The following is a 27324-nucleotide window of genomic DNA, read 5'->3' as shown; positions in this document are numbered from 1 at the left end:
GCCTGTTCATTCTGGGCCAAGAAAAATGCTGGACCCTGCGTCGCCATTAACCAGGTGGCAAAACAGTGCAGTGCCAGGCCCAGCTAGTGGTGGTAGTGATGCAGCACAACTTGATGCTCACCGCTGCTGCCGGGCCACTGCAGCCACGTGCCATTGGTAGCATGCTCGTCCAGAGGCTCCTACAGGGCAACAGACAGGGCCATGCTGATCTCAGGCATACCCTGCCGGCCTGCAAGGGTAATGAGTGAGTGAAGGGACCGTTTGCAGATGTGCCTGGCTCTGCTGGAGAGCAACCGCATGGTGGAGCTGCAGCAGGCGGCCACGGAGGCTCTGGTGTCGCCCCTGCTCAACCGGGACCCATCAGTGTCCAAGGTGAGGAGCTGTGTGCACATTTCTTACTTTGCATGTTGTGCACGTCCCTCTGCCTTCTTCCTTTCGCTCCCTCCAAAGTGACCATTTTATTATCTGTTCATCTGGACACGAGGACTGGCAAGGGGCTCAGACGGTGGGCCGCAGAGCACCATGCACGAGGTGTGTGTGCGGATACAGGTGAACCCCTGGAGAGAGAGGTAAACAGGGTTTTCTTTGCTTGCTGTTGTCACCCAGTGATTTGGAGTTTCACAAAAGTCTGTAGCTTGGTGCACAGGCTTATTAGCTGCAAAAGGCAGCTTTTCTTGTCTCCTTGACTTTATTTATTTATTTATTATACCCTCATGGTCATTACAGCATTACAGAGGGGAGTGGTTACAAAGCAAAAAGAAATGTATTCAACAAACAGGAGTTAATGAAACAGACAAGGTACAAACATGACTTCTACACATACATTATTAGCTGAGGCGTTCAGGAGATAGAAAAAAGGGGAAAAAATGGTAACACAGTATAAAATGAATCCTAGTTAGACAATGTTAGCCATGACATTCTTGAATAATTGATCGGTGATGGTGGCCATCGAAGAAGGAAGGTGATTCCACTCATTCGATGTGCGTGGTACGAATGACTGGAAAAAAGTTTTTCATCTGCAGAAAGGGATGCCAACCTTATGAATGTGATCTAGTCTTGGTGATACGTACTGAGGTGAAGAGATGAGTTCGGCACGAAACTGCGGGTGATAGAATAACTTGTGAAAAAGGCACAGGTGAAACATTTTGCGACGTGATGACAAGGATGGTAAGTTAAGGCTAGATTTCATGGCACTGATGCTTGCTGTTCTGGTATAAGTTAGAAAGAATGAAACGAGTCAAATTATTCTGAACCATTTTTCAAGCCGCAAATGTACGGCTTTTCCCTCCGCCTCCTTCCACTTCTTTGTGGAGAACAAAACTTGTATGTATGTATGTATGTATGTATGTATGTATGCCTGTGTTAGGTTTATTTGACGTGGATCCCAAATTGACGCGGTGTACTCGAGCTTGGGCCGTATTAGAGTTTTGTAAAGGAGTAATTTTAGAGAGCACGGTGCTTTGGAAAAGTTACGTCTTAATTTACTTAAAGGAATTGGTGAGCGCTAAAAACCACGGAAAAAGGACTAATACACAGGACGAAGCGAAGTGTATTAGTCCTTTTTCCGTGGTTTTTAGCACTCACCAATTCCTTTAAGTATGTATTTCCAACTAGCCCCAGTAGTAGCTCTTTTGACTTTAATTTCTATTACGTCTTAAGTATCCAAGCATTCGGTTAGCATATGCGCGATGTTCCAAGTCAGATCAGAGCTGATGTGAAGGCCAAGATATTTGTAAGTAGTTACTGGATCCAGCGGTGCGTTATTAAGAGAACAAGTTCGTTAGTATTTCTTGACACATTTAGTTCCATTAACCATGACTTACACAAGAAGAGCTCTAGTTTGGGCTAGTTGGTTCATGATCCAGGAGGAAAACGGCGCAAAAAAACGTGAACAAAAGAGACAAACACGACAGGACCAGCGCCAACTTGCAACTGCATTTTATTTCGCACCAAACCCGCCTTTATGTAAGATCTTTTCTACTGCCTGTACGTGATTGCACGGATGTTACGGCGTGTTGGCTTACATAAAGGCGGGTTTGGTGCGAAATAAAATGCAGTTGCAAGTTGGCGCTGGTCCTGTCGTGTTTGTCTCTTTTGTCGACGTTTTTTTGCGCCGTTTTCCTCCTGAAGCATAACTTACACCATGCAGAAACAGCGTTAAGGTCTGAATGGAGCCTGGTTACGTCTTCATCACAAGTTATTTCAGTGAAAATTACAGAGTCATCAGCAAATAAGTGAATGTGGGAGGATATGCAGGAAGGTAAGTCATTGATATAAATGAGAAATAAAAGGGGCCCCAAGCACAGAGCCTTGTGGTACACTCGAGTCAACTGGACATTGCTTCGAGGTTACACCATTAACTGAGACAAACTGTGAGCGGTTAGTCAGGAAAACCTCAAGCCAGTACAGAATTTCGGTATCAAGGTTTAGTTGATGCAATTTGTAGATTAATAAACTATGACACACCTTATCAAATGGTTTTGAAAAATCTAAAAATATTAAGTCAACTACTGAAGAGTGATGAAGTATTAGGTGCAGTTTGTGCGTGAACGATACTAGTTGGGTTTCACATGAGTATGTTTTGCGAAATCTGTGCTGAAATTGTGAGAAAATTGAGTTCGCTTCTAAAAAGTTGGCAATCTGAGAAAAGAGGATATGTTCGAAAATTTTGCATAGTATACTGGTTAAGGAAATGGGCCAATAGTTAAGTGGGCAATGTTTCTTTCCTGATTTGTGGAGTGGAATCACCTTCCAAACTTTTCATTCAGCAGGCAGTGAACCTCTGTCAAGTGATTGCTGAAACATCTTTGAAAGTATGATGGAACAATATGAGTTAGTGTTTTTCAGAAACTTTGGATTAATTAGGTCACAGCCAGGAGCAGATGAAAGTTTCAGTGATGTGATTACTTTTTCTACACCGACTGGTTCAATATATAAAGGGTCCATTACAGCAAAGTCGTAAGAATGTGTAGTTGGGTAAGTGGCATGGGTGTGTTTCGAAAAGTTTCACGTAAAAACCTCATTAAAAAGGGATGCAGAATCGATAGATGGGATGACATTTTCAGCATCATCAACAAGGGTTGTTATGTCGTCATGCTTCGGGTTAATGCTGCACCAAAACTTTTTCGCGTCAGTAGATAGTATGCTTCGGGTTAATGGTGCGTCAAAACTTTTTCGTGTCAGTAGATAGGATAGATGGCAATGTGTTATTTAAAAAGTTATCTTTTGCATCCTTAAGGGCTGTGATGTAATTGTTCGATGCACGTTTGTAAGCTGCCCATTTTGCACTGTCAGCAGATGTTTTAGCTGATTTATATAAACGTTTTTTCTTGTTAGATAAGCGCTTGATGTGAGTGTTATACCAGGGAGCGTGACAGTTAGAGGAAACTGTGTATGTAGGGATAAACATTTCTGTTAATTCAGTGGTTTTAGCAGTAAACATGTCCCAGTTCGCTTGCACACTGTGGTCGTCGAAATCTTTGAGAAAGGTATGAAGAAATATACATAGCTCTTTGTTAATGGAATCAAAATCGGCTTTCTTGTAGTCGCGAATGATCTTGGTTTTCTTTAACTTTTGGCCGTGAGATATTGATGTTGAAATTAATAAGAGAGTGGTCGCTCAGGGGAGGTAAATAACTAATGTTCGAAATAAAATCGGGCCGAGTAGTTAGCAGTAGGTCAAGAGTACTGGCAACATGTGCTGCGGTTCTGGTAGGCTGTGTTATGAGTTGACTGAAAGTGAATAATGCACACAAGTCAAGAAAATCTTGTGCTGACGTCGAAAAGGGATGTATGATAGTGGGTTCGTTATTCCATGCAATGTTTGGAATATTGAAATTGCCAAGCAAAAACAGGGGTAAGAAAGGATGGCGTGTTATGACGATGTTGATCGCATCTTGTAATTCGTCAACAAAGAAGGCAGAGTAAGTAGGGGAACGATAGCATGCGCCAATTATAATTTTTTGGAAATTTATTTCAATAATTGTCTATACTATCTCTAAGTTAGTAGTACGAATACTAATATGGTGAGAGCTTAAGTGTTTGTTAATAGCCAGAAGAACTCCGCCACCTTCTTTTATTGTACGGTCGTAGCGATAAACAGAGAAGTTATGAGTGGTTAGGAAAATTTGGTGGTCACGAACATGCGCATGCAGTCAAGTCAAGATGCTTTCTACTGCACTGCAGCTGGGCAAGAATTTTCTGAGTGTGTACACACTAGACCTACTCGACAAATAACAGTCATCAAGAAGTGACTAGCTTCCAACAATATTCCTAGCTAGTTACCCGAATCCATCTCGGTCAGATATTGCGAAAAGTTGCTTGAGAGTTGCCCTGCATCACTCCCTCGACCTCCTTCGCAACCAGTGCTACTCCTACGCCATTTTTCACCACACAGGTTGTGGCAAACACGTCAGATTTCTTTTTGCCTATGTCAGTCATCATCACAACAGTGGAAGTACCTGTGGCACCATAATCCACTGGTGTTCCGGCCATTTCTCGATGGAACGACGTCACTGCTGCTTGAAAAGCTTTTTCTATCAGTGCACAATTTTAGAACGCGGAAAAATGAAAGTGGAAGCTCCAAACTGCCGATTTGTGCACCGCGAATTTGATTGCGCATACCAGCATGGCGGTCATTTCCAGACCAGACACTAGAGGGCGCCACCTTCCCCAGATGGCGGCACCCACGATGTGCAGATCATGTTTGTAAACAAAGCTGCTGTCGGCAGCGCCACATTTCGTCTGTGTTTTTGCCGTCTTGCTGACGTGCTGCCTGTTTTACATCACCTGCTGAAATAGACCGCATTCCTTTTGTGTCGATGGTGTCCAAAGATGTGAACTAGGCTAAGGCCCTGGTGACATTCCTGCCGCTATTGTAAGGAATTGCGCAGGTATGTTTTGCTTTTATTTCACCCGGTTATTCCAGAAATCCCCCAATGAAACCGAATTGCCTGCTGATTGAAAGTTTGATTGATTGGAAGCGCAGTAGGCCGATAAGAGTCGTATGTGAAATTCCATTCAGAACTGCGGGGACCAGTGTCCTTGACTAGCATAACGTGCAAAATTCTGGAGCATGTAATAAATAGGTGCGTTATGACGTATTTAACTAAAAATAGTCTGCTCAACCCCAGCCAAAATGGTTTCAGGCGTGGCTTATCTGTGTGTAGTCGCATACAGTTTCCTCCCCACCAGATTAAATAACATGGATTATAAAATAACTGAATGAATTGCCGAATATTTGTCATTACAGAAACAGGCTGTCGTTCTGAATGGTTTTTCTTCACCAGTTCACCAAGGCTCAGTGTTGGGACCTCTTTTGTTTTGTTGTAAATCAGTGATATTTCATCTGGTCTTCATTCAGGATGTTTGCAAATGATTGCGTTGTTTATAGAGTAGTAGGCGGCATTTCCAATTCACAAATCATGCAAGCCGATTTAGGCACTATATAGCAGACTTGTGTGTGTGGTGGAGCATGTCGTTAAGTATAAATGAAAGTGTTCATGTCACCCTAATCATCCGTAAGGTACAGAATTAATGATGTTGCTTGAAGTATATCGAACATCAGTTCAGTTTAAATATCTAGGCGTCTTTTTTTACTTCTGATTTACGATGGAATAAAAATGTTAACTGCATTATAAGTAAAGCAACAACAGTTTTGGGGTTCTTAAGGCGGAATTTCAGTCATTTACCGAGTAACTTAAAAACACTGTTGTATTTCAGTTATATGCGATCAATACTTGAATATGGATGTGTTTTTTTTTTATAAGTAAATTTTTTTAAAAATTGAAAGCAGGGCAGTTAGATTTGCTCTTGGAAACTGTAGCTGGCAACTTAGCTTGACAAAAAGCAAACTTAGGCTTAAATGGCAAGAACTAAAGGACTGCAGCGGACATCTGAGTTTAAAATTTTTCTTCAATATTATTCCAAAACTGGTACAAACCGCGAAAAATACATCCCGGCATCACACTATGTATTGAAGCGACTCGACCACTGCTTGAAGGTCGGGGAATTTTCTTATAAGGATGATGTCTTGCGCCCCGCCGCGGTGCCTCAGTGGTTACGGCGCTCGGCTGCTGGCCCGAAAGACGCGGGTTCGATCCCGACCGCGGCGGCTGAATTTCGATGAAGGCGAAATTCTAGAGGCCCGTGTGCTGTGCGATGTCAGTGCACGTTAAAGAACCCCAGGTGGTCGAAATTTCTGGAGCCCTTCACTACGGCGTCTCTCATAGCCTCAGTCGCTTTGGGACGTTAAACCCCAATAAACCAAACCAAACCTGATGTCTTGCATTACTCTTTTTTCTTGGAACTATTTGAGACTGGAACAGTCTGCCAGCATTGTGTTTATTGTATCAAATGATGCTTTCTTTTATTAATTGTAACAATCTGGCCATGTGTATTGAAATCTGTAATGCCCTGCGGGGTGATGCAGGTAACAAATAAATAAATGAAATAAATAAAGAGAGACGGGCCCGCGTTTTGCGTACTGCTGACACCAGCACTGCTGCATCTCTGTGACATGATGTACTGTATGCAGTAATGCCTAAGGGTCCTTTGCCCACTTGGAACTGGCAAGTGCACGTACCTCCAGCAACATTGAAGGCTATTCTTCACTCACAGTTATTGTGCCCTCGTTGATGCTTTGCATCTAGCCAGCCCATTCTGTGTCAGTTTCAGTCGTAATAAATGCAATCACTGGAGAGATCACTCCTTGCCTTCGCCACTGGTGCACGATAGCACCACATCTGCGGAATGGTTAAGAAACCCCCACAAGTTGAGCTAAACTGTCTCTTATAAGCGAGGCTCCTGGTCAGAACTCAGTTACTTGTCCATCGTTACCAACTCTCTTCTTTACCCTATGTCTTTTTGCAAAAGAGGTCTGCTGAATTGGACAGATGGGGCGGCCAATCATGTGGCCGAAAAATCTCTCTTATTCCCAATTGTCTGTTATGTCCATGTCTCTTACGAAGGGGTTCAGCTGTAGTACATTTTTGAAACCAAATTGGATACAGATAGTGTAATTAACGATAAAACTGAATGTCACTTGTGGGGTTTTAATTAGGGGGAGATAAATACGTTTCCCCGCTGTTGACGTATTTCAAGACCGCACGGACCCCACCCCGGGGTCGCGTACGCTACCGAGCGCGCGCCGACCAGAGCGGGCCTTGCTCTGGGGGAACAAAGGAATGACACTCTGGCCGGCACAAACAAGGCATTTACTGCTACAACAAGCATAATGCCAGCTAGCAACAAAATACGCTAAGGAATCGAAAACGTCCGACTCACCAGCACGGTTACGAGCGAATGTTCGCCCATGCTAGGGCAAGGGGGAAACTCTGAGGCCCGTGTGCTGTGCAATGTCAGTGCACGCTAAAGAACCCCAGGTGGTCGAAATTTCCGGAGGCCTTCACTATGCCGTCTCTCATAGCCTCAGTCGCTTTGGGACGTTAAACCCCAACAAGCCAACCAAACTCTGAGGCAGGATGGGACGAGCTGTGGGAGAATGTTCCCCCCCCCCCCCCCCACGAGGCTTCGCCATTCGCCCCGCCGACTAAGAGCGGAGCGTCGCGCGTGAACGTCAGCACGCTTCCCCGGTCCCGAGCAGAAGAGGGCCATCTCTCTTCCGCGCGCGTGCACAGCAAACACACCATCCGTGGCGCTGCGACGCCGGTGCCCTTCCTTGTTAGTTAAAGCGGGGGGGACGAGTTGAGTGTGCATTGCGGGGAAGTGAATCACAGGGGACAAGTAAAGCACCTCCCCACACACTAGAATACTGAGAACTAAAAAAACTAGCCACCCTATATACGCAATACCTTATCACCTCAGGCATACACGCTAACATCATCGTGTTTTATTAGAAAGGATATGTCAAGGACTTGAAAAATTACAGGCCGATCAGCTTACTGTCCATTGCAATGAGGCATTTACTAAGGTTATCTCTAATGGAGTTAGGACAACCTCAGGCTTCAATCAACCAAATGATCACGCAGGTAGGCTTTTGTAAAGGATACTTGACAATAGGCTATATTCACACTATCAGTCAGGTGATAAAGAAATGCGCAGAATATGACCAAGTCAATGACCGATTTTTTTTAACCCTCTAGGGACCACGAAAAAGACCGAAAAATCGGGCAGTCCGTAAAATCAATTTCACTGAAAAATCGCAAACTTATTGCCGATATGGCGGAGGAACGAAAGGAAGGAGTTTTGTATGGATTCGGAGCTCCTCATGACTAAATTTCGTCGCGCGTCATGTGCACAGACAGTGGGCAGCGACCGTTTTTATGAGCTCGGGCCTGGCTGTACTGCCCTTGGCACGTCGGTGAAGAACACACAGTTTGGAACAAAGTCTAGACGCCAACACGAACATGGGAACTGCCCTGTGCCCGCAGTACGAAGGGCCCAGAACGAGAACGGCCGAAGCAAGCGCCCCTCCGGCGTTGGCCTTCGTAATTAAGCCTAGAGACTAGAGCCAAAATCGTATCCGGTGATATGCGCTCTGCGGTGGCTTGCATATAATGACAGCTGTCTTGCACATCATCGGAAAAGGCCCCATGTCACAAAGAAGCCAGTGTCTGCATGACGGAAAAAGGAAAAAATGGCGCTTGCTCCCACAGATGGCACCAGCCACACCACTGGCACATCATGGGAACATGGGAACTGCCCTGTGCCCGCAGTACGAAGGGCCCAGAACGAGAACGGCCGAAGCAAGCACCCCTCCGGCGTTGGCCTTCGTAATTAAGCCTAGAGCCAAAATCGTATCCGGTGATATGCACTCTGCGGTGGCTTGCATATAATGACAGCTGTCTTGCACATCATCGGAAAAGGCCCCATGTCACAAAGAAGCCAGTGTCTGCATGACGGAAAAAGGAAAAGGTGGCGCTTGCTCCCACAGATGGCACCAGCCACACCACTTGCACATCATGGGAACATGGGAACTGCCCTGTGCCCGCAGTACGAAGGGCCCAGAACGAGAACGGCCGAAGCAAGCGCCCCTCCGGCGTTGGCCTTCGTAATTAAGCCTAGAGACTAGAGCCAAAATCGTATCCAGTGATATGCACTCTGCGGTGGCTTGCATATAATGACAGCTGTCTTGCACATCATCGGAAAAGGCCCCATGTCACAAAGAAGCCAGTGTCTGCATGACGGAAAAAGGAAAAGGTGGCGCTTGCTCCCACAGATGGCACCAGCCACACCACTTGCACATCATGGGAACATGGGAACTGCCCTGTGCCCGCAGTACGAAGGGCCCAGAACGAGAACGGCCGAAGCAAGCGCCCCTCCGGCGTTGGCCTTCGTAATTAAGCCTAGAGACTAGAGCCAAAATCGTATCCGGTGATATGCACTCTGCGGTGGCTTGCATATAATGACAGCTGTCTTGCACATCATCGGAAAAGGCCCCATGTCACAAAGAAGCCAGTGTCTGCATGACGGAAAAAGGAAAAAATGGCGCTTGCTCCCACAGATGGCACCAGCCACACCACTGGCACATCATGGGAACATGGGAAGTGCCCTGTGCCCGCAGTACGAAGGGCCCAGAACGAGAACGGCTGAAGCAAGCACCCCTCCGGCGTTGGCCTTCGTAATTAAGCCTAGAGCCAAAATCGTATCCGGTGATATGCACTCTGCGGTGGCTTGCATATAATGACAGCTGTCTTGCACATCATCGGAAAAGGCCCCATGTCACAAAGAAGCCAGTGTCTGCATGACGGAAAAAGGAAAAAATGGCGCTTGCTCCCACAGATGGCACCAGCCACACCACTGGCACATCATGGGAACATGGGAACTGCCCTGTGCCCGCAGTACGAAGGGCCCAGAACGAGAACAGCCGAAGCAAGCACCCCTCCGGCGTTGGCCTTCGTAATTAAGCCTAGAGCCAAAATCGTATCCGGTGATATGCACTCTGCGGTGGCTTGCATATAATGACAGCTGTCTTGCACATCATCGGAAAAGGCCCCATGTCACAAAGAAGCCAGTGTCTGCATGACGGAAAAAGGAAAAGGTGGCGCTTGCTCCCACAGATGGCACCAGCCACACCACTGGCACATCGCAAACCTCTGGCCCTCAGGATGCGACTTAGACACGTTACCTCTGCATCACTCAGGCGTGTTCGTGTGGCTTGGTTAAAGCGGGGCTTTATACAGGGCGTTTCACCTCAGACTTTACACAATTTTTAAAAATAGGCTTTCTGAGTTAGAAGAGCGCTCTTTTCGGCATAGCATTGTCAGTGGTGTAGTACATCAGAATACATCTAAGATGTGCTAACTAGCTGACTGGTTAACTAATATTGAATAGTTAACTTTTTAAGTATTACTGTTAGACTCTTTAATTATTGAGAGGCATGTAGCCCACTGCAAGCAGTATCCATATCAGTTTCTAGAATTTCAAAAATGCGATTAACCTCAACACTGTGGCCCAAGAAATTTTAGCTATTTCGACGAGTTACCTGCACTAGAGGGATTGTTTTGCTTGCAAGCTTCTCGAAAGCACATGTATTTTGGCTGAGGGTAACCACGTTTTCGAAATTCTAAAAACTGACAAGGATACTACTTACAGTGGGCTACATACAGGCTTGTCAATAATTAAGAAGCCTAACACTAATAGTTAAAAGGTTAACTATTCAATATTGGTTAACCAGCCTGCTAGTTAGCACATCTTAGTTGCATTTTGATGTACTACACCACTGACAGAGCTATGCCGAAAAAAGTGCTCTTCTAACTCAAAAAGCCTATGTTTTAAAAATGTGTGGAGTCTTAGGTGAATCTGTCGTGTGGTGATTGTGCAAGAGGAAACAGTGTCCATGGCTGCATGGGCAAGAGGAGTCTGTCGCATTGCACCCTTGATTGTTTCCCCAGTTTTGGAACAGCCATCAAAAAAAAAAAACTATGGCGTGCCCATTTCAAGCTTCGTGCCTCTTATTCAAAAACTTTATTAAAACCTGTGATCGCATTGAATTTGGTGTGAATAATTTTGAGCACGCATTATTTGCTTTGTGCAGCGAAGGATATTCAACCTGCCTTTTGAATATTTGCGCATCTCTATCAAGGGCCCACCGCCGCCGCAGCTCAGTGGTTATGGTGCTTGGCTGCTGACCCGAATGACATGGGTATGATCCCAGCCGCGGCGGTCGAATTTCGATGGAGGCGAAAATTTATAGGCCCGTGTACTGTGCGATGTCAGTGCACGTTAAAGAACCCCAGGTGGTCAAAATTCCCGGAGCCCTTCACTACAGTATCCCTCATAGTCGAAGTCGCTTTGGAACATTAAACTCTCATAAACCAAACCAGTCTATCAAGGGCCCATTTTGCCAAGCATTTTTTCAGCCCGAAAAAACTGAACATCAAGGCAGGGTTAAGCTGATGTCTGCTGATATAGCACATACAACATTTTAAGCCACTTTCGTGAGTTACATGTTTGGGAACCCCTTGTTGCAGCCAACTGACTTGCACAGGATGACACAGAGCCAAGATTACAGTTTCCGACTGATTTTTCGAACTCGGTGGCACCTGCGAAATGGTGCAGATAATCAGACAATCCTGTTAGCACTGTGTGTATATGTTTTTTTTTCAGTCCTTGTCTTTTTTGCGCAAAGTTTTTTTCTCCCTGAATCATGAACAAATGAGCCCAAACATCTACCCTTCAGCTAGAAAAATTGTGCATTTAACCAGGTCTCATGTTCTGCTAATAAGCGATAATGTTTGCACTAAAAACTATTTACAAGATCAGTCCGTGTAGGCCTTCACACACGAGTGGCAGCATACTGACCACCCAAAATGGGCACAGAGAACCAGAACCAGGCACAGAGAATGAGCCCAAACATCTACCCTTCAGCTAGAAAAATGGTGCATTTTACCAGGTCTCATGTTCTGCTAATAAGCGATAATGTTTGCACTAAAAACTATTTACAAGATCAGTCCGTGTAGGCCTTCACACACGAGTGGCAGCATACTGACCACCAAAAATGGGCACAGAGAATGAGCCCAAACATCTACCCCTCAGCTAGAAAAATTGTGCATTTTACCAGGTCTCATGTTCTGCTAATAAGCAATAATGTTTGCACTAAAAGCTATTTACAAGATCAGTCCGTGTAGGCCTTCACACACGAGTGGCAGCATACTGACCACCCAAAATGGGCACAGAGAACCAGAACCAGGCACAGAAAATGAGCCTAAACATCTACCCTTCAGCTAGAAAAATGGTGCATTTTACCAGGTCTCATGTTCTGCTAATAAGCGATAATGTTTGCACTAAAAACTATTTACAAGATCAGTCCGTGTAGGCCTTCACACACGAGTGGCAGCATACTGACCACCCAAAATGGGCACAGAGAACCAGAACCAGGCACAGAGAATGAGCCCAAACATCTACCCTTCAGCTAGAAAAATGGTGCATTTTACCAGGTCTCATGTTCTGCTAATAAGCGATAATGTTTGCACTAAAAACTGTTTACAAGATCAGTCCGTGTAGGCCTTCACACACGAGTGGCCGCATACTGACCACCCAAAATGGGCACAGAGAACCAGAACTAGGCACAGAGAATGAGCCCAAACATCTACCCTTCAGCTAGAAAAATGGTGCATTTTACCAGGTCTCATGTTCTGCTAATAAGCGATAATGTTTGCACTAAAAACTATGTACAAGATCAGTCCGTGTAGGCCTTCACACACGAGTGGCAGCATACTGACCACCCAAAATGGGCACAGAGAACCAGAACTAGGCACAGAGAATGAGCCCAAACATCTACCCTTCAGCTAGAAAAATGGTGCATTTTACCAGGTCTCATGTTCTGCTAATAAGCGATAATGTTAGCTTGTATTTTGGCTGTGGTCATGCTTTCATTTGCACTTGTCCGTATCACATCTCGTGTAATGATATCAGAAACCTTGAGGACAACCATTAGCTTTCGAGTCTTATGATGTTTAATGTTCAAAAGCAACTAAAGCGATAAGGGACGCTTTGGTTAATTTTTGACCGCCTGAGGTTCCTTAACGTGCACTGTGCATGGGCCTCTAGCATTGCGCCTCCATTGGAATGCGACCGCCGCAGCCAGTATTGAACCCCCGTCTTTGGGTCAGCAGCCAAGCAGGACGCTACTAGTATTAGCTATGGCAATGCAATAGCATAAGAACCGCATTGAGGTAGCGCATTCAGAACGTCCACCTTCCATGGCACTGTTGGCAGGTGCTCTCCCCACCTACCAGCTGGCCTTGGCAGCAAAGTGCGGTCAACATACATGAAGCTGCTCACCACATGAAGAAGAGGGCGTCTGAGCCACAGCACTCTTTGCCTCAGTCAGCCACCTCTGTGGCAGCTCTGCTTACTCACTCAGTTTTCGCACTCCCTGGCTGCATTGTTGTCTGTAAATTCATGGACTGTGCCCTTTGGGTTGCCTCAATTGGAGTGGGCAAGATCGGTTGGCGTTAGCAGAAAAGTAAGTGTGTGTGTTCCCAGGAGCTGGACTTCCTGAGCTTCCATGCACACTACAGGGACCCAGGGCAGGAGGAGCACACCTTCTCGCTGGCACGCCTGCTCGTACTCAAGGTGAGCACACTCTCTCTCTGGGGCTCACCCAACGCGCACAGACTGCGCTGGCCAGCCTGAAGGCCAGGCTCTGTGTTGCATCACCAGGAAGCCTGGTTCTCTGTGCCCATTTTGGGTGGTCAGTATGCTGCCACTCGTGTGTGAAGGCCTACACGGATTGATCTTGTAAATAGTTTTTAGCGCAAACCGAGACAAACCACAAGAAGGGCACACACACACAGAGGGGCTAATTGTTAGCTGGTTTTATTGGCGGAACCTCACACTGTGTGTAAGCCCACGTGAAGAAGGTAGGAACGATGTAGAAGAGCATGGATTTATTACACAACCAAATCAGTTTTCTTTAGTGTTTCCTTTCATTGGGTCAGCAGTTATCTGTTTCTGTAAAGTCAATCAGCCGCAAGCGGAGATGAAGACAGGATGCTAAAGCACTCACTGCCAAATTTCTTTATGTGGTAGGTTTTAAGTACCCCATTTACTCAGGTAATGAACCCACTTTATTTTTTTTTAGCAAAATTCACATCAATTTGGAGGGGAGGGTTCATTTTGCAGGAAAAGAAGTGTATACAGGTTTTGTTTTTCTTTAGAGTCGAAATTTTGTGTACGGCCGTCCTCCACCCACTCGCCTGTCTAGTCGCTTGCTCGCCCACCTGACCGCCTGCCCTTTTGCGTGCCTGCTTGTGCATCCATCCATCAGCAGAAGATGCATCCCCAAGTCACCCGCATTTTTGTGTTGCTGGTGTCTGACATATCATTTGCTCAGACGGTGCCTGCTGGTTTTCCAAGAGTCAGCAGCGGTGGCCAGTCACAGCGAGATGATGCAAACATGCCGCTGAGCGCCTGTCCTAATGGTCATGTGCGCGTTTCTTTCTTTACTTTTTTTCTGCAAGATTAAAAATGAAAGTAAATTCCCAGTGGCAAAAGTGGGTTCATTGCGCAAGTAAATATCATAGTCCGCACCGTGCTATGTGCACTCTTGCCAAGAATCTTGGCCTCTTCAAACTGGGCTGCGCATGCCTTGCACTTACTGATGCACACAACCAAATGCTTGCGTGTCATCTAGGTTTTCTAAATTTGGAGCATGCTCCCCCAACAGGCCATTGACGCCACATCTAGTTTGGCTACGTGAGCATTGGAATGGTATTGTGACTTTTCTGGGGCCTGTGCTGCAGTACCCGAACCACATGCGTGCCTGGAACCTTTTTGGGCTGGCCATGAACCTGAGCCCCGTGATGCGGCAGAACCGGTTCTGCCTGCGACTGCTCTACAAGTACCCGGACAGTGTGCCACTGGGGCTCCTCAACGGCCACAACGCCCTGGTCTCGGGCACCTACAAGCATGCCCTGGGTAGGTACTACTGGCAGCCCGGCAGCAGCCGACCACTGACGGTCGGGGTGGTGGCAGCGGAGTATGTGCAGCTGCTGGGCCAGGTGGGTGAGGAGGAGGAGCCCCTGCTGCTGCTGTGCGCGGGCCTCTCCCTGGTGCACATTGGCTGCCAGAAGTTCTCGGCGCATCGCCACTGGCTGGCAGCCCAGGCCATGGGCTTCCTGGGCCGCTACGCCCACACCCGGGGAGGCAGCTGCCAGGAGGCCCTGTTCAACACGGGCCGGGCACTCCACCAGCTGGGCTTCCCACACCTGGCCCTCAGCACGTACCAGCGGGCCCTCCGGCAGCCCCCAGCTGTGCCAGGCATGCCGGTCAGTCGTCAGCTGCTTGGCTGGTGGTGGTGGTTTCAGCAGCCACATGGCACGCACGAGAGGGCCATGGTTGACGTTCAGAGATTTCATCACGCAGTTTACAGTGAGGCATAAGGGACCCTACATTCAGACTGGCAACAACAAACTGTAGCTGCATGTCCGGCTTCTTTTTTTTTTGTCTCTCCATCAGCATTCGTGTACTACATCAAAGTGTATTGCTGGGCAATTTGGTGACTGAAGAAAAAAAGCACAAAAAGATAAGAAAAAGAAGGAGCAGACACACACGAGCACTGACTATCAACTGGTTGTATTTAATGCGCGAGCGCATAAATGCACTGGACAACAGATGCACAGAAGCAAAGAACAAGCAACAACAGCAAAAGCACTACATGAGTTAAGATACCATATTTACTCGCATAATAAATGCACTTTCTTTTCCAAAAAACCGAAGCAGAGCTGGAGAGTGCATTTATTATGCGGGGTAAATTTTATGACAAGTTTTTCAGGATGAGTGAAAATTACGGTAATGCAAAAAAAAAATGCGTTAGATAGCTTACCTTTCTACGTAAATGTATGTGTACACTATTTGAAAACAGGTTTATTACTGCACTTGATCCATCTTTGTCTGTAGGCCCACTGGCCACTTCCTCGTCGTGCTCCCGAAACTGATCATCCTCACTGCCCTCCAGCACATTGGTGATTGCAGCCTTCTTGAAACTCTTTGAGAACAAGTCAGCTGGCAGCGACCGCGCTGCGTCCAGGAGCACGGACAGCCTCTTAATCTTGCCGGTCAGGGTGTGCTCCATCCAGTCTGCATACAGGCACTGTCTTTGAACAGTTTGTTCACACAAAGACGGGGCTGCTGCACTGAAGTGAGTCCACCCACAGTGATGGCGATCTTGGTGCACAGCTCCTTTAGTCCCCAGTGTACATCCTCTCCAAGGTGGCCGCGAAAACTTTCGAGCACGGGGAGAGACAGAAGAAGCAGAGCGCCAGATCGCTGTCCCCAGACATTCCAGACTCAATCAGCCATTAGGTTGGCCAACACCCATCCATTCTCTTGGGTTCGTACACGTATGCCGGCTGTGTAGTCGGCCTTTGGCACAGTTTTGCTTTTAACGACAACATACGGTGGCAACTTCCTGCTGTGATAGCCAGCATTACCGCGAAATGCTGCTTCTCGGCGCCTGTCATTTTGACGAGCATGCTGCGTGCTCGTCAGAGAGCTGACCTTCCTGCTCATCGGCATGATGGGCGTCTGGTCGACATTCCCACTTTGCGAGATGAGATCATAGATTCTCGGTCCCGCCGCAGGCGTATGGCAAACTTGTGGAAGTCTCTTCCTAAGAAGGAGGCAGTCGCTGACAAAGTTATATGTACCTCCTCAAGCGCAGTCCGTCGCGCTGCATGAAGCATGTCGTCCACCCATTACTCGCTTTGAAAGCGGTGGTTGCGATGCCATGCTTCCCAATCATTTCATGCGAAACGACACAGCCTTCCTTTTGCAGGTCCCACACATATTCTGGGACCTCCTCTTCCACACTCCTGTCTTGGGTCCCCTCCCTGTGCACAGCCTGTGCTGCTTCCGCATGTGGGCTTCATCTATTCTGAAATGCCTGCACGATTCCCGTGCTCAGCTGCATACGCCACGACCTGTAAGTGACATTGCTCTCACCAAGTGGGAATGGCTGCCAGAAAGAAAAAAAAAAGTAGGGCTAGAACTTGCACCATCGTTTTGATTGGCTATCTACACACTCCCACTGCCGTGGGGATTTAGTGCAGGCTGATGTAATAACACATTCTATTACTGGTCATTTTCTCATCTTCATCTATACAGTAGCCAATGTAATCAGGACATAAATGAGATGGGCAGTATCGCACAGCAATGCAACATCCCGCCAGTAAAGAAAACCTTAGGAGCAATGCAGAGGGGAAAATCATACAGTTTTGGAAAGTGCTAACTGGCATACATAGGAACGGACACACACACGCTCACACAAGGAAGCAAAAAGGAGAAAGCAGCTGGTGAGGATCAGGTAAGTTCTCGAAGGCCAGGGGGAAGATTGTGCTAGAAAAATTAGCCACCCGGTATACATAGGGTTCTTCATTTTTGGGTTCTATATATCTTCAAACGAGGGGGGGGGGGGGGGGTTAAAAATTGGGTGCCAGTTTTCTACTTGATAATAGGAGAGAAATTGGGTTTTTTGCAGAAACATTCAAAAATACGGATTTTTTTCTCTGGCTAAACTTACAAACTGTAATAATTTATTCAATTTTTTTAATCGCAAGTAATATTTAACAAGTAACACAAACACTACGATCACTGTGTAATCACTGCTTCAACAGCCCTGTCCAGTTAGAAACATCAATTTTTAAAAGATAAAAAAAAAAGTCATGCTCAGCTGGTCATGTTTTCTGTTGCCAGGCGAAGGGTTTTTTTTTTGATATGCCATTCATGTGTTTTTTAGGTGTGTATCTTTCTTTATTAAGATCGTTTGCCACAGTAGTCATGCCATGGCACACCTTCAATAAACCGTCAGTTGTAAGTTCAGCGCTTTGTCTGTGTGCTCGTCTTGTGATCGTGTTTGGCGCTGCCTCGTTAATACAGCTAATCACCTGTTTCCTTGCGAGACCTGTCTGGCCTTTGGAAGTATCTCGGCTGATAGGACATTCTCTCAACATCACAGTTTCCATTTTCATTAGCTATGCATGAAATTATCAACACAACATTCGCTAGCGCACATTTGCGTCGTGCATGCCAACAGTCCACGACTTCAACACCTGTATTGGTTAAGTAAAGCAAGTATTGGTTAAACTACTTTGTCGGTCGCAGAAACCAAGAGAGGTTGGTAGTCATCCAACGACTGACTCAGCAGTCGCTTCTGGAATGGATCCAGTACGGCTCTCAGTTTCCATAACGCCAAATGGTTTTTGTCCTTGTCTGTCGGCCGCCTCTTGCCCGCACGCCTTCTGGGGCCAGAGTAGTTCCACGGGCACAGTTGTTCCAGAAATCGGGAAAAATCAGGTTTTGCCCGAAAACGATGAACCCTATGTATACGCAATGCTTATGACCTCGTCCGCAACAGAAGCTTGGAAGAACGTTATCATAATTTTAATCCATAAGAAAGGGGATGTCAAGGACTTCAAAAAAATCGTAGGATATTAATGTAGTTAAACCAAGTAAACATGCGAAAGCATGTGTTTAGCCTGATTGGCTCATGGTTTTCATCTGCATGTCTGGCGACGATGTTGGACTCAGGTTAAGCTCCTATTGAGGTTAAAGGGACAGTGAAGAGAGCTCTATTAATATTTTTTAAAAAGCAAAATCCGATAGTTCGGCATTTCATGGCTTTGTTGCCACTTGGCCGGCAGTGGAAGAAGCATTTATTTCTAAGAAATTTGGATTCAAAGTTGAAAAAGTTTTCCCGCTGCTCTGATTCAAACTTGGGATTCTCTTATGACGACACAGGACTAAGTGGCGTGAAACATGGCGTGCACATGACGTAACGCAGACTCCGTGATTTCTGGCGGCCAGCAGTGCGACCTAGCAGCAGCCGAAAAGAAAGCTACCACCGGCCGCACATTGAAGGCATCTATCGGCTATTGCGGCCGTCGCTACCGTCACTTCGTTTACGTTTGCACCGGCGCTTTGCCAGCGTTACAATGGATCCCATTCTCGAAGTCGTCAGCGAAGTTCTCGCAAATAGACACCTTTAGCATACCGTGTACATTGTTACCGTTAGCGGAATACCGGGAGCCCGCCTACTGCCGGTGAGCAGGCGGCGATTGGTCCCGATGCTGCAGGCATGCGCGTAGCTGCCGAGTACGTGGCGCCATCTGGCGACGTCAAGGAGATTTGCGCATGCATTGGCTGCGCCTGAGTGATTCGTGGCTTCTCGTGTCTTAGCGTTGCTAGAATCATTGGTTCTAGCAACACTGTTTTGTCCTATGACATCATCACGCTTGTACTTGCGAGTTTGGCCTGTGGCGGCGATACCTGTATTTTGATTCTTCCTCTTTTCTACATTACAAGAGCTTTGTTGTCAGTATGAGTGGCGTTTTTGTAATCAGGAGCGGGTATTCTGTCGATACAAGCCAACTTCAATTTCTCCTCAATGTCCCTTTAAGCTGACCTGATCTGTTCGTGCCAGTAAAGTTCAGCTTCTCCTTCCTTGCACCAGAGGTGCCCCGCCAGAGACGGTTTGTTTAACTGGAAGACTGAAGCTTTTCTTCGCACCAGGGGTGCCCCGTCAGAGACGGTCTTACGATGAATTAAGATGCAGGGATAAAGGGAGTACTTGCAGTTTTATATACAGAAACTTGCATTACATACAATTTTAGGCACTGGAGACAAATTAAGCAGCAAAAAGACAAACAACAAAAAGGTGGAACTGACTAACACTAGGGTAGGGGAGGCCCCTACTTGGCGTAGCCGAAGATGCATAGCACCTGACCTTAGCTCAGAACCCATTTTCCGGCTCTGGGGCCCGGTTTTAAAGACCTAAAGGCCCGGCCCACATTTGGTAGCTTCCAATCATGCTACACTCTTCATATGATTGGCTCATCGAAAGCATGGCCAGCCCTCCAGCTTCCGTAGGGTAAATCACCCTCTCCATCGCAAAATAAAAGCAAAAAGAGACACAAATGCACAGTTGCCAGCACTCCCTCGCAAAATAAAAGAAAAAACAAACACAAAAATACACTCGTGCGAGCACATGCCATCGGTTTCCCCAATGACCCTAGACCTTGGCGTCGTCTCGGAATTGGGGATTATGGGGCTTAAATGGGCAGTTACCGTTGTAACTGCCACTGCAAGCTTGGACCCGTGTTCGCTGGCGACTTAGCCTTCCCCAGGCTTACTAGCTGGCGCCTCACTGACACCCGGTTAGTCGCGTCATTCAACTCAGGCCTTCGCTGCCCATGGCTAGCCGCGCTGTCGCCAGCTATTCGTCATTTTTTTTATTGCCCCCCTCGTCAACAGCGCCCTGACACCCAGTCCGTCTGACAGTGCTTAAACTGCAGAAGGTCCACAGACTTTTCGAATCAGACGTTCGTCGCTGGTTTGTGCCTCTTCTGGTGTCCGTTAAGACGAGCGGTTTAAGATGAAGATGGGGGGGGGGGGGGGGGGGGGGGGGGGGGCTGTCGTGTGGCGGCTCTTGAGCCTCATAGCTGTCACCGCTCTTTTGCCTAGCCGGCGCGAATCGGCCCCCGCGGGGCGATGGACACCCGCCCGGCTGGCCTGGCGCGCGAAGGCGCGTGCATCGTTCCAAGAAATGTGATTCTTCGCTTCGAGCGCACCCCTTCCGGGGAGATCTGTTGAAGACGGCCATGGCGGGGAGCTGAGAAAGGATTAGCGGTCCTAACGACCCCGTGCATACCACCAATACCTTACAGTGCCGTAGATGGAAGTTGAAGACAACGATGCGCAGTGCAGAGCATGATAGTTTGATACAGTTTACCATGAGGCATGATCATTTGCGCCGATAGCATAGTGCTCTCGTGCACAGGCCAGCGAAGCTGATCTGTTCGCGCTGCTGCACATTCGAATCCCAGTCGTGGCCGTTTTTAGTATTTTATTTATTTATTCAAGGTCAAGGCATTGGCCAGCGCTACCAGCAACAGATATGCCGGCCACCTGAGCGTGCAGCACGGCGGAGCAGTTAGCGCAAGAGCTGCGTGTATGTTTGTCTGCGCGTTGTATGGAGAACCTTATCCGGTGAGGTTAGCTTAGCAGTGCTGTTCAAGGAACTAGCGGGTATTAAATGGGATGTCGCAGGGCTCAGTGAGGTTAGAAGGACTTATGAGGCGTGTACAGTACTAAAGGGTGGGCATGCACTGTGCTGTTGTTGGTTACCGGACAGATGAGAACTAGATGTCGCATTCCTCACCAATCAGGATATGGCTGGCCACATAGAGGAGTTTTATAGTAGTAATGAGAGGGTGGCAGCTGTCGTAATTAGGCTTAATAAGAGGTAGAAGCTGAAGGTGGTGCAGGCCTACGGGCCTACAGCAAGCCATGATGACCAGGTTCTTGAAAGCTGCTATGAAGACATGGAATCGGCTATGACCAAAGTAAAATCACAGTACACTGCACTGATTGGCGACCTCAGTAGGAAGGTAGGCAAGAAGCAGGCTGGAGACCAGCGGGTAGGTGACTATGGTACAGGTTCCAGGAATAGCAGGGGAGAGTTATTAGTAGGGTTCGTAGGTAGACTTAATTTAGAGATCATGTATACCTTATTCTGCAAATGAGAAAACAGGAAATGGACGTGGAAGAACCCCAGTGGTGAGACTAAAAATGAAATAGACTTCGTACTGTGCGCTCACCCTGGCATCGTAGAGGATGTGGAGGTCCTCAGAAAGGTCTGTTGTAGCGACCACAGAATGGTAAGATCTCGTATTAGCTTAGATTTGAAGAGGGAACGGAGGAAACTAGTGAAGTGGAAGCCCATTAACGAGTTCACGGTAAAAGCGAAAGGAGAGGAATTCAGGATTTCGCTGTAGAACAGATATGTCGCTTTAACTGAGCAGTACAACCGTAACGTTGAACCAGTGAATGATAATCTCACAGCAATTGTTCCGGAGTGCGCCGTAGATCTTAATATTACACCTTAATATTGAGTTCTGCGAGGAACAGGTTTGTTGGACGTATGCTCTGTGCGCAAAAAAGGGGCTTCTCCCATATGATTCTGCTCATTCCAAGCTAATAAAAAGGGGGATTGCTTCACTTTGCCTCGAATCCATGATTTTCCAAGTTTTCAGAACCAGTTGGCTAGGCTGTCTTTAGCTGGGTTCCCTGGTTCGCTTGTAACGGCTGTCGCTGAAAGCCTGCTACAGAAGATGAAGAGAAAGGCTGTGAGAGCTGGGGAAGATGTCCCTCTAGAAGAGGTGGTGCGACCTGTGGTGGTGCCCTACGTGCACAAGTTAGCCCACAATTTGAAAAAGGTCGCGAGCAGGCATGTTGTGCCGCTTGTGTTTCCAGCCCCGGAAAAGCTTGGAAGCCTTTGCTCTCGCATTGAAAGAGGACGAAAAGAAGAGAGAGGGTGTGGCAACAAACATGGGCGATCGTTCATGAAGTGCGCCAAAGGAGTTGTGTATGAGATTTCCCTCTCATGCGGCCGCTCCTATATTGGTCAAACTAGGCGCTGTGTTAACGAGCGAATCAGGGAACACGAAAGAAACATTGAGCAAAATAAAGAAGGCCCAAATATGCCTAAGCGTATAAGCTCCTGCCCACCACACTCTTGTGAGCCATGTTTTTCCGGTGTGCGAATTCTCTCAAAAAGCAGATACAAAAGCTAGGGAATTAATCGAAGTGTAACAGGATTTCCGGGGAAAATAACTTAATGACAGCTAGCCAAAATGGCGGTCCGAGCTTCGGTCATCCAGCCAGCGATCTCGTGCCACGCTCTAGCGGAGCGGCGGCCGCCGCTGCTCATCTTCCTCTTTACAATCACCCCTGGGCTGAAGGCGAAGCCATCCTGGCGAGTCAGGAAGACGACAAGACACACGGATCATAGTACGGCTTCAGGCGTGACACCTGAACAGTCTCGCGGCTGCGTCGGCGTTGATATGTGGAGGGTGTCACCGGGTCGACAATGTAGTTGACCGGGGAAGTGCGCTCTACGATGCGGTAAGGTCCGTGGTACTTGGGGAGAAGTTTGGAGGAAAGGCCGGGTGAGGTAGACAGCACGTGAAGCCAGACGAGAGAGCCGGGTAGAAAACTGTCAGCAGTGTGGCTTGTGTCGAAACCGAATTTTTGACGCCCCTGCTCGCCGGATGTTAACGACCGAGCGAGCTGACGGCACTCCTCGGTATGCTTGGAAGCCTCCGAAATAGTGGTGCACTCAGACACGTCGGGCCGGTAAGGAAGTACTGTGTCGAGTGGTGCGGAAGGTTCTCGCCCGTAGAGGAGAAAAAACGGCGAGAAGCCGGTGGTGGTCTGCGTGGCGGTGTTGTAGGCGTAGGTGATGAACGGCAGGATCCGGTCCCAGTCGGAGTGGTCGGAAGACACGTACATTGACAGCATATCGCCCAAGGTGCGGTTAAACCGTTCCGTCAAACCGTTAGTCTGAGGATGGTAGGCCGTGGTGGTATGGTGAGTGATCTTACACTGTTTGAGAACAGATTCCACGACCTCGGACAGAAAGACGCGCCCACGGTCGCTCAGCAGTTCCCGGGGCGCTCCATGGCGAAGAATGAAGTGATGCAAGATGAAAGAGGCAACGTGTGGTGCTGTAGCAGCAGGAAGAGCCGCGGTTTCGGCATAACGCGTGAGGTGGTCGACGGCTACAATAACCCAGCAGTTGCCAGCAGCAGTGTAAGGAAGGGGGCCGTAGAGGTCAATCCCAACTCTGTCAAAACAGAGGCTGCATCTGGCCGACTGACTGGTGAGGAGCCGGCTTGCGAGGTTGACAGTCAGGGCACGAGCGGACGTATTTGCGGACGTAGGTGAACATACCGCGCCAATAATAGCGGAGACGGAGTCGTGTGTATGTTTTAAAGGCGCCGGCATGAGCAGACTGCGGGTCGTTGTGAAACAGGGCGCAGAATGTAGGCCGCAGAATGTCGGCCGCAGATGGGCAGGGACGACAAGCAACCACTTCCTGCCGCTAGGGACGTAGTTGCGGCGGTACAGGAGACCATCACGAATGGCGAAGTGAGCAGCCTGGCGGCGTAGGGCACGAGGCACGGGTGCCGCCGAGGAATTTGAGAGAAAACGTACAAGTGAAAATATCCAGGGGTCCTTTTGTTGCTCGCTGCCCATGGTATCTGTTGAAAACGACAGCGAAGCGCAACCGGCTGGCGAGTGGCAGACAACTCTGGCGGCAGTGGAAAGCGGGACAATGCGTCGGCGTCGTTATGTTTTCGGCCGGAGCGATAGATGACACAGATATCATACTCTTGTAGGCGTAGGGCCCAGCGAGCGAGGCGGCCTGTAGGGTTTTTCGAGGAGGCCAGCCAGCACAGGGAATGATGCTCCGTGACGATATCAAAAGGGCGGCCATAAACGTAAGGGCGAAACTTTCCGATCGCCCAAACAATCGCCAAGCATTCCTTCTCGGTTACTGAGTAGTTGGATTCTGCTTTTGTCAGTGCACGGCTCGCGTAGCCGGGTTTACGTTGCGCAAGGACAGCGCCGAGGCCAACGCCACTGGCATCGGTGTGAATTTCAGGGGGAGCAGTGGGGTCAAAGTGGCGTAAAATGGGAGGCGCTGTGAGCAGCCGGCGTAAGGTGATGAAGGCGTCGTCACAGTCAGGTGACCAATGGGACAGGTTGTTGGCGCCCCGAAGAAGGTTCGTAAGAGGTGCGATGATAGTGGCAAAATTTCGGACAAAACGTCGGAAATAAGAACACAGGCCGAGAAAGCTGCGAAGTTCCTTCTGAGTCGACGGCTTGGGGAACTCAGCGACGGCACGAAGTTTGGCTGGGTCAGGAAGCACGCCGTCCTTAGAGACGACGTGACCTAAAATTGTCAGTTGGCGGGCGCCAAAGCGACACATTTTGAGATTAAGTTGGAGCCCCGCGGCAGTTAAACATGTCAACATGTGCTCCAAGCGGTGAAGGTGCGTCTCAGAATCAGGTGCGGAGACAGGCACGTGGTCCACTTCAGGCCGCGTAAAATGGAGTCCATCACTCGCTCGAAAGTTGCTGGGGCATTACAAAGGCCGAAAGGCATGACAGTAAATTCGTACAGGCCATCTGGTGTAACAAAAGCCGTCTTGGCACGGTCAGCCTCCGCCACAGGGACCTGCCAATATCCTGAACGCAGGTCTAAAAAAAGAAAAGAACTCCGCGCCTTGGAGGCAGTCAAGGGCGTCATCGATTCGTGGCAGCGGGTAAACGTCTTTGCGGGTTATCTTGTTAAGTCGCCGATAATCGACGCAAAACCGTATTGTGCCTTCTTTTTTCTTCACTAGAACCACAGGAGAGGCCCATGGACTACTGGATGGTTGAATGATGCCTCGCTGAAGCATGTCGTCCACCTGAGTGTTGATAATCTGGCGTTCGGCTGCTGAAACTCGGTACGGGCGTTGACGAAGCGGCAAGTGGGCTCCGGTGTCGATCTCATGGGTCACGGTAGACGTGCGGCCGAGTCGGTTTTGAGCCACGTCGAAAGAAGAGCGAAACTGGTTCAGTAGGTGAAGTAGTCGGGCGCGTTGCGGTGTGGCAAGACTGCCGTCGACGGAATTGGCAAAGGTATCGTCTGTGACCAAAGCGGGAGATGCGGGCGAAGTAAGAGAATTAGTAGCAAGAGAACATGATTCGGCGTATCGTTCGGGATCGAGCAAAGAGTCGACGGGCTGAATGTGGCCAAGGCATTCGCCACGGAGAAATATTGTCACGTAGTGGTGACTGAAGTTCGGCGAACAGGAACACAGCGAGAATGTCTTCGAAACGAAACTCTTTATTCGGGCTGACTTGCGCCCGCAAAGAACTGAATCACTCGGCGGCGGCATAGCAACGAGCGTGCTCGGCGGTCGTCGAACAGAATGCCCGCCACTGTCGGCCGTGCTCTTTTTAAAGCCGACAGCGAATCTTCGAGATAAAGCTTTAGAAGTTACTAGAACATTCTGGCACAAACTAGAGTCGGCTCCGTCCGGATGCGATCCATCAAGATAATTCTAGGCGCGTCTTGCGTCACAAACGAAGCGATAAAGCGGCGTGCCGGCAGCCTTGAAGCATGAACAAATAAACACAACAAACAAACGCTACAAAGACTCGGGGCATTACTCCCCTCTCAAAGAAGCATCGCCTCGATGCTTTAGAAAATAATGCAGCTATCAACAATGAAAAACGGATTGTGCAAAAATAAACACCGAATGTGGAAACACGGCGTCCTTTAGCGTGCATGATAGGGCTTTAGGCATACGACATGGACTAGTTCGGGTCGTACGCGGCGGCGCTGGGATGCAGTCATTTGGTCAGGGACGACTTCATAGTCCAATTCACCTAGCCGACGAAGAACCTTGTACGGGCCGAAATAGCGTCGCAAAAGCTTTTCGCTCAATCCTCGGCAGCGAATGGGCGTCCATACCCAGACTCGGTCTCCTGGCTTGTATTCCGCGTCGCGTCTTCGTAGGTTGTAGTGTGTGGCGTCGGTCCGCTGCTGGTCTTTGATCCTTAATCGGGCAAGTCTTCGGGCTTCTTCTACGTGTTGTAGGTAGGTGGCGACGTCGACGTTATCTTCCTCGGTAACGTTCAGCAGCATGGCGTCCAGCGTGGTCGTGGCCTCTCTGCCATGGACGAGCCTAAAAGGCGTCATCTGTGTGGTCTCCTGCACTGCAGTGTTGTAGGCGAAGACTGCGTAAGGCAAGATGACGTCCCAGGTCTTGTGTTCGGCATCGACATACATGATGAGCATATCGGCGATGGTTTTGTTGAGGCGCTCGGTCAGTCCGTTGGTCTGCGGGTGGTATGCAGTTGTTCTCCGGTGGCTGGTTTGGCTGTAATGGAGGACGGCTTGCGTCAGTTCCGCCGTGAATGCTGTTCCTCTGTCAGTGATGAGCACATCGGGGGTGCTGTGTCGCAGAAGAATGTGCTCCACAAAAAATTTGGCGACTTCTGCTACTGTTCCGTTTGGTAGGGCTTTTGGCTCGGCGTAGCGGGTCAGGTAGTCGGTCGCTATAGTGATCCACTTATTTCCAGATGTTGATGTTGGGAACGGCCCAAGCAAGTCCATGCCGATCTGCTGAAAGGGCCTTGAGGGGGGTTCAATGGGGTTCAGAAATCCTGCTGGTCGGGTTGGAGGGGTCTTTCGTCACTGACAATCTCGGCAGGTTTTCACATAATGTGCGACATCGGCAGACAGTCGGGGCCAGTAATACTTTTCTTGAATGCGGCGGAGGGTGAGTGTAAACCCGAGATGTCCAGCTGTTGGCTCGTTGTGTGAGGCCTGAAGAACTTCTCCGCGCAGACTTACAGGTACAACAAGGAGATAGGCTGTCTTGTTCGCTGCAAAATTCTTCTTCATGAGGACATCGTTCTGTAAACAGAACGAAGACAATGCTTGAACGAGGCGGGGGGTGAAGAAACCTTGCCTTCCAAGTTTGACGCATTTTATGTCGGGGTCCGCGTGTTGCTGTTGTA

The 27324-nt window shown here is 48.4% G+C and overlaps 1 protein-coding gene across 7 annotated transcripts in view; it reads left to right on the top strand.

Moving 5' to 3' along the window:
* The window catches only part of LOC149325603 (general transcription factor 3C polypeptide 3-like), a 135508-nt gene that overhangs the window by 81189 nt on the left and 26995 nt on the right, over window positions 1-27324 (top strand). For 5 of the 7 annotated variants that reach the window (XR_016286461.1, XM_089564021.1, XM_089564022.1 and 2 more), the window contains 4 exons: window positions 268-372; window positions 13450-13539; window positions 14709-14883; window positions 14941-15233. Coding sequence is in view for 6 of the 7 variants with exons in the window: in XM_089564021.1 (XP_089420147.1) it covers window positions 268-372; window positions 13450-13539; window positions 14709-14883; window positions 14941-15233 (663 nt within the window). In the remaining variant the exon portion in view is untranslated. Of the gene's footprint in view, window positions 1-267; window positions 373-13449; window positions 13540-14708; window positions 14884-14940; window positions 15234-27324 lie in introns of those variants that run through there. The other 2 variants (XM_089564023.1, XM_089564020.1) reach the window with 2 other exon arrangements.

This window comes from Amblyomma mixtum, chromosome 10, assembly GCF_055824585.1.
Source record: "Amblyomma mixtum isolate Tamu chromosome 10, ASM5582458v1, whole genome shotgun sequence".
NCBI lineage: Eukaryota > Metazoa > Arthropoda > Arachnida > Ixodida > Ixodidae > Amblyomma > Amblyomma mixtum.
Note: the sequence above shows the minus strand (reverse complement) of the source record. Positions and strands in the feature narration are given on the sequence as shown.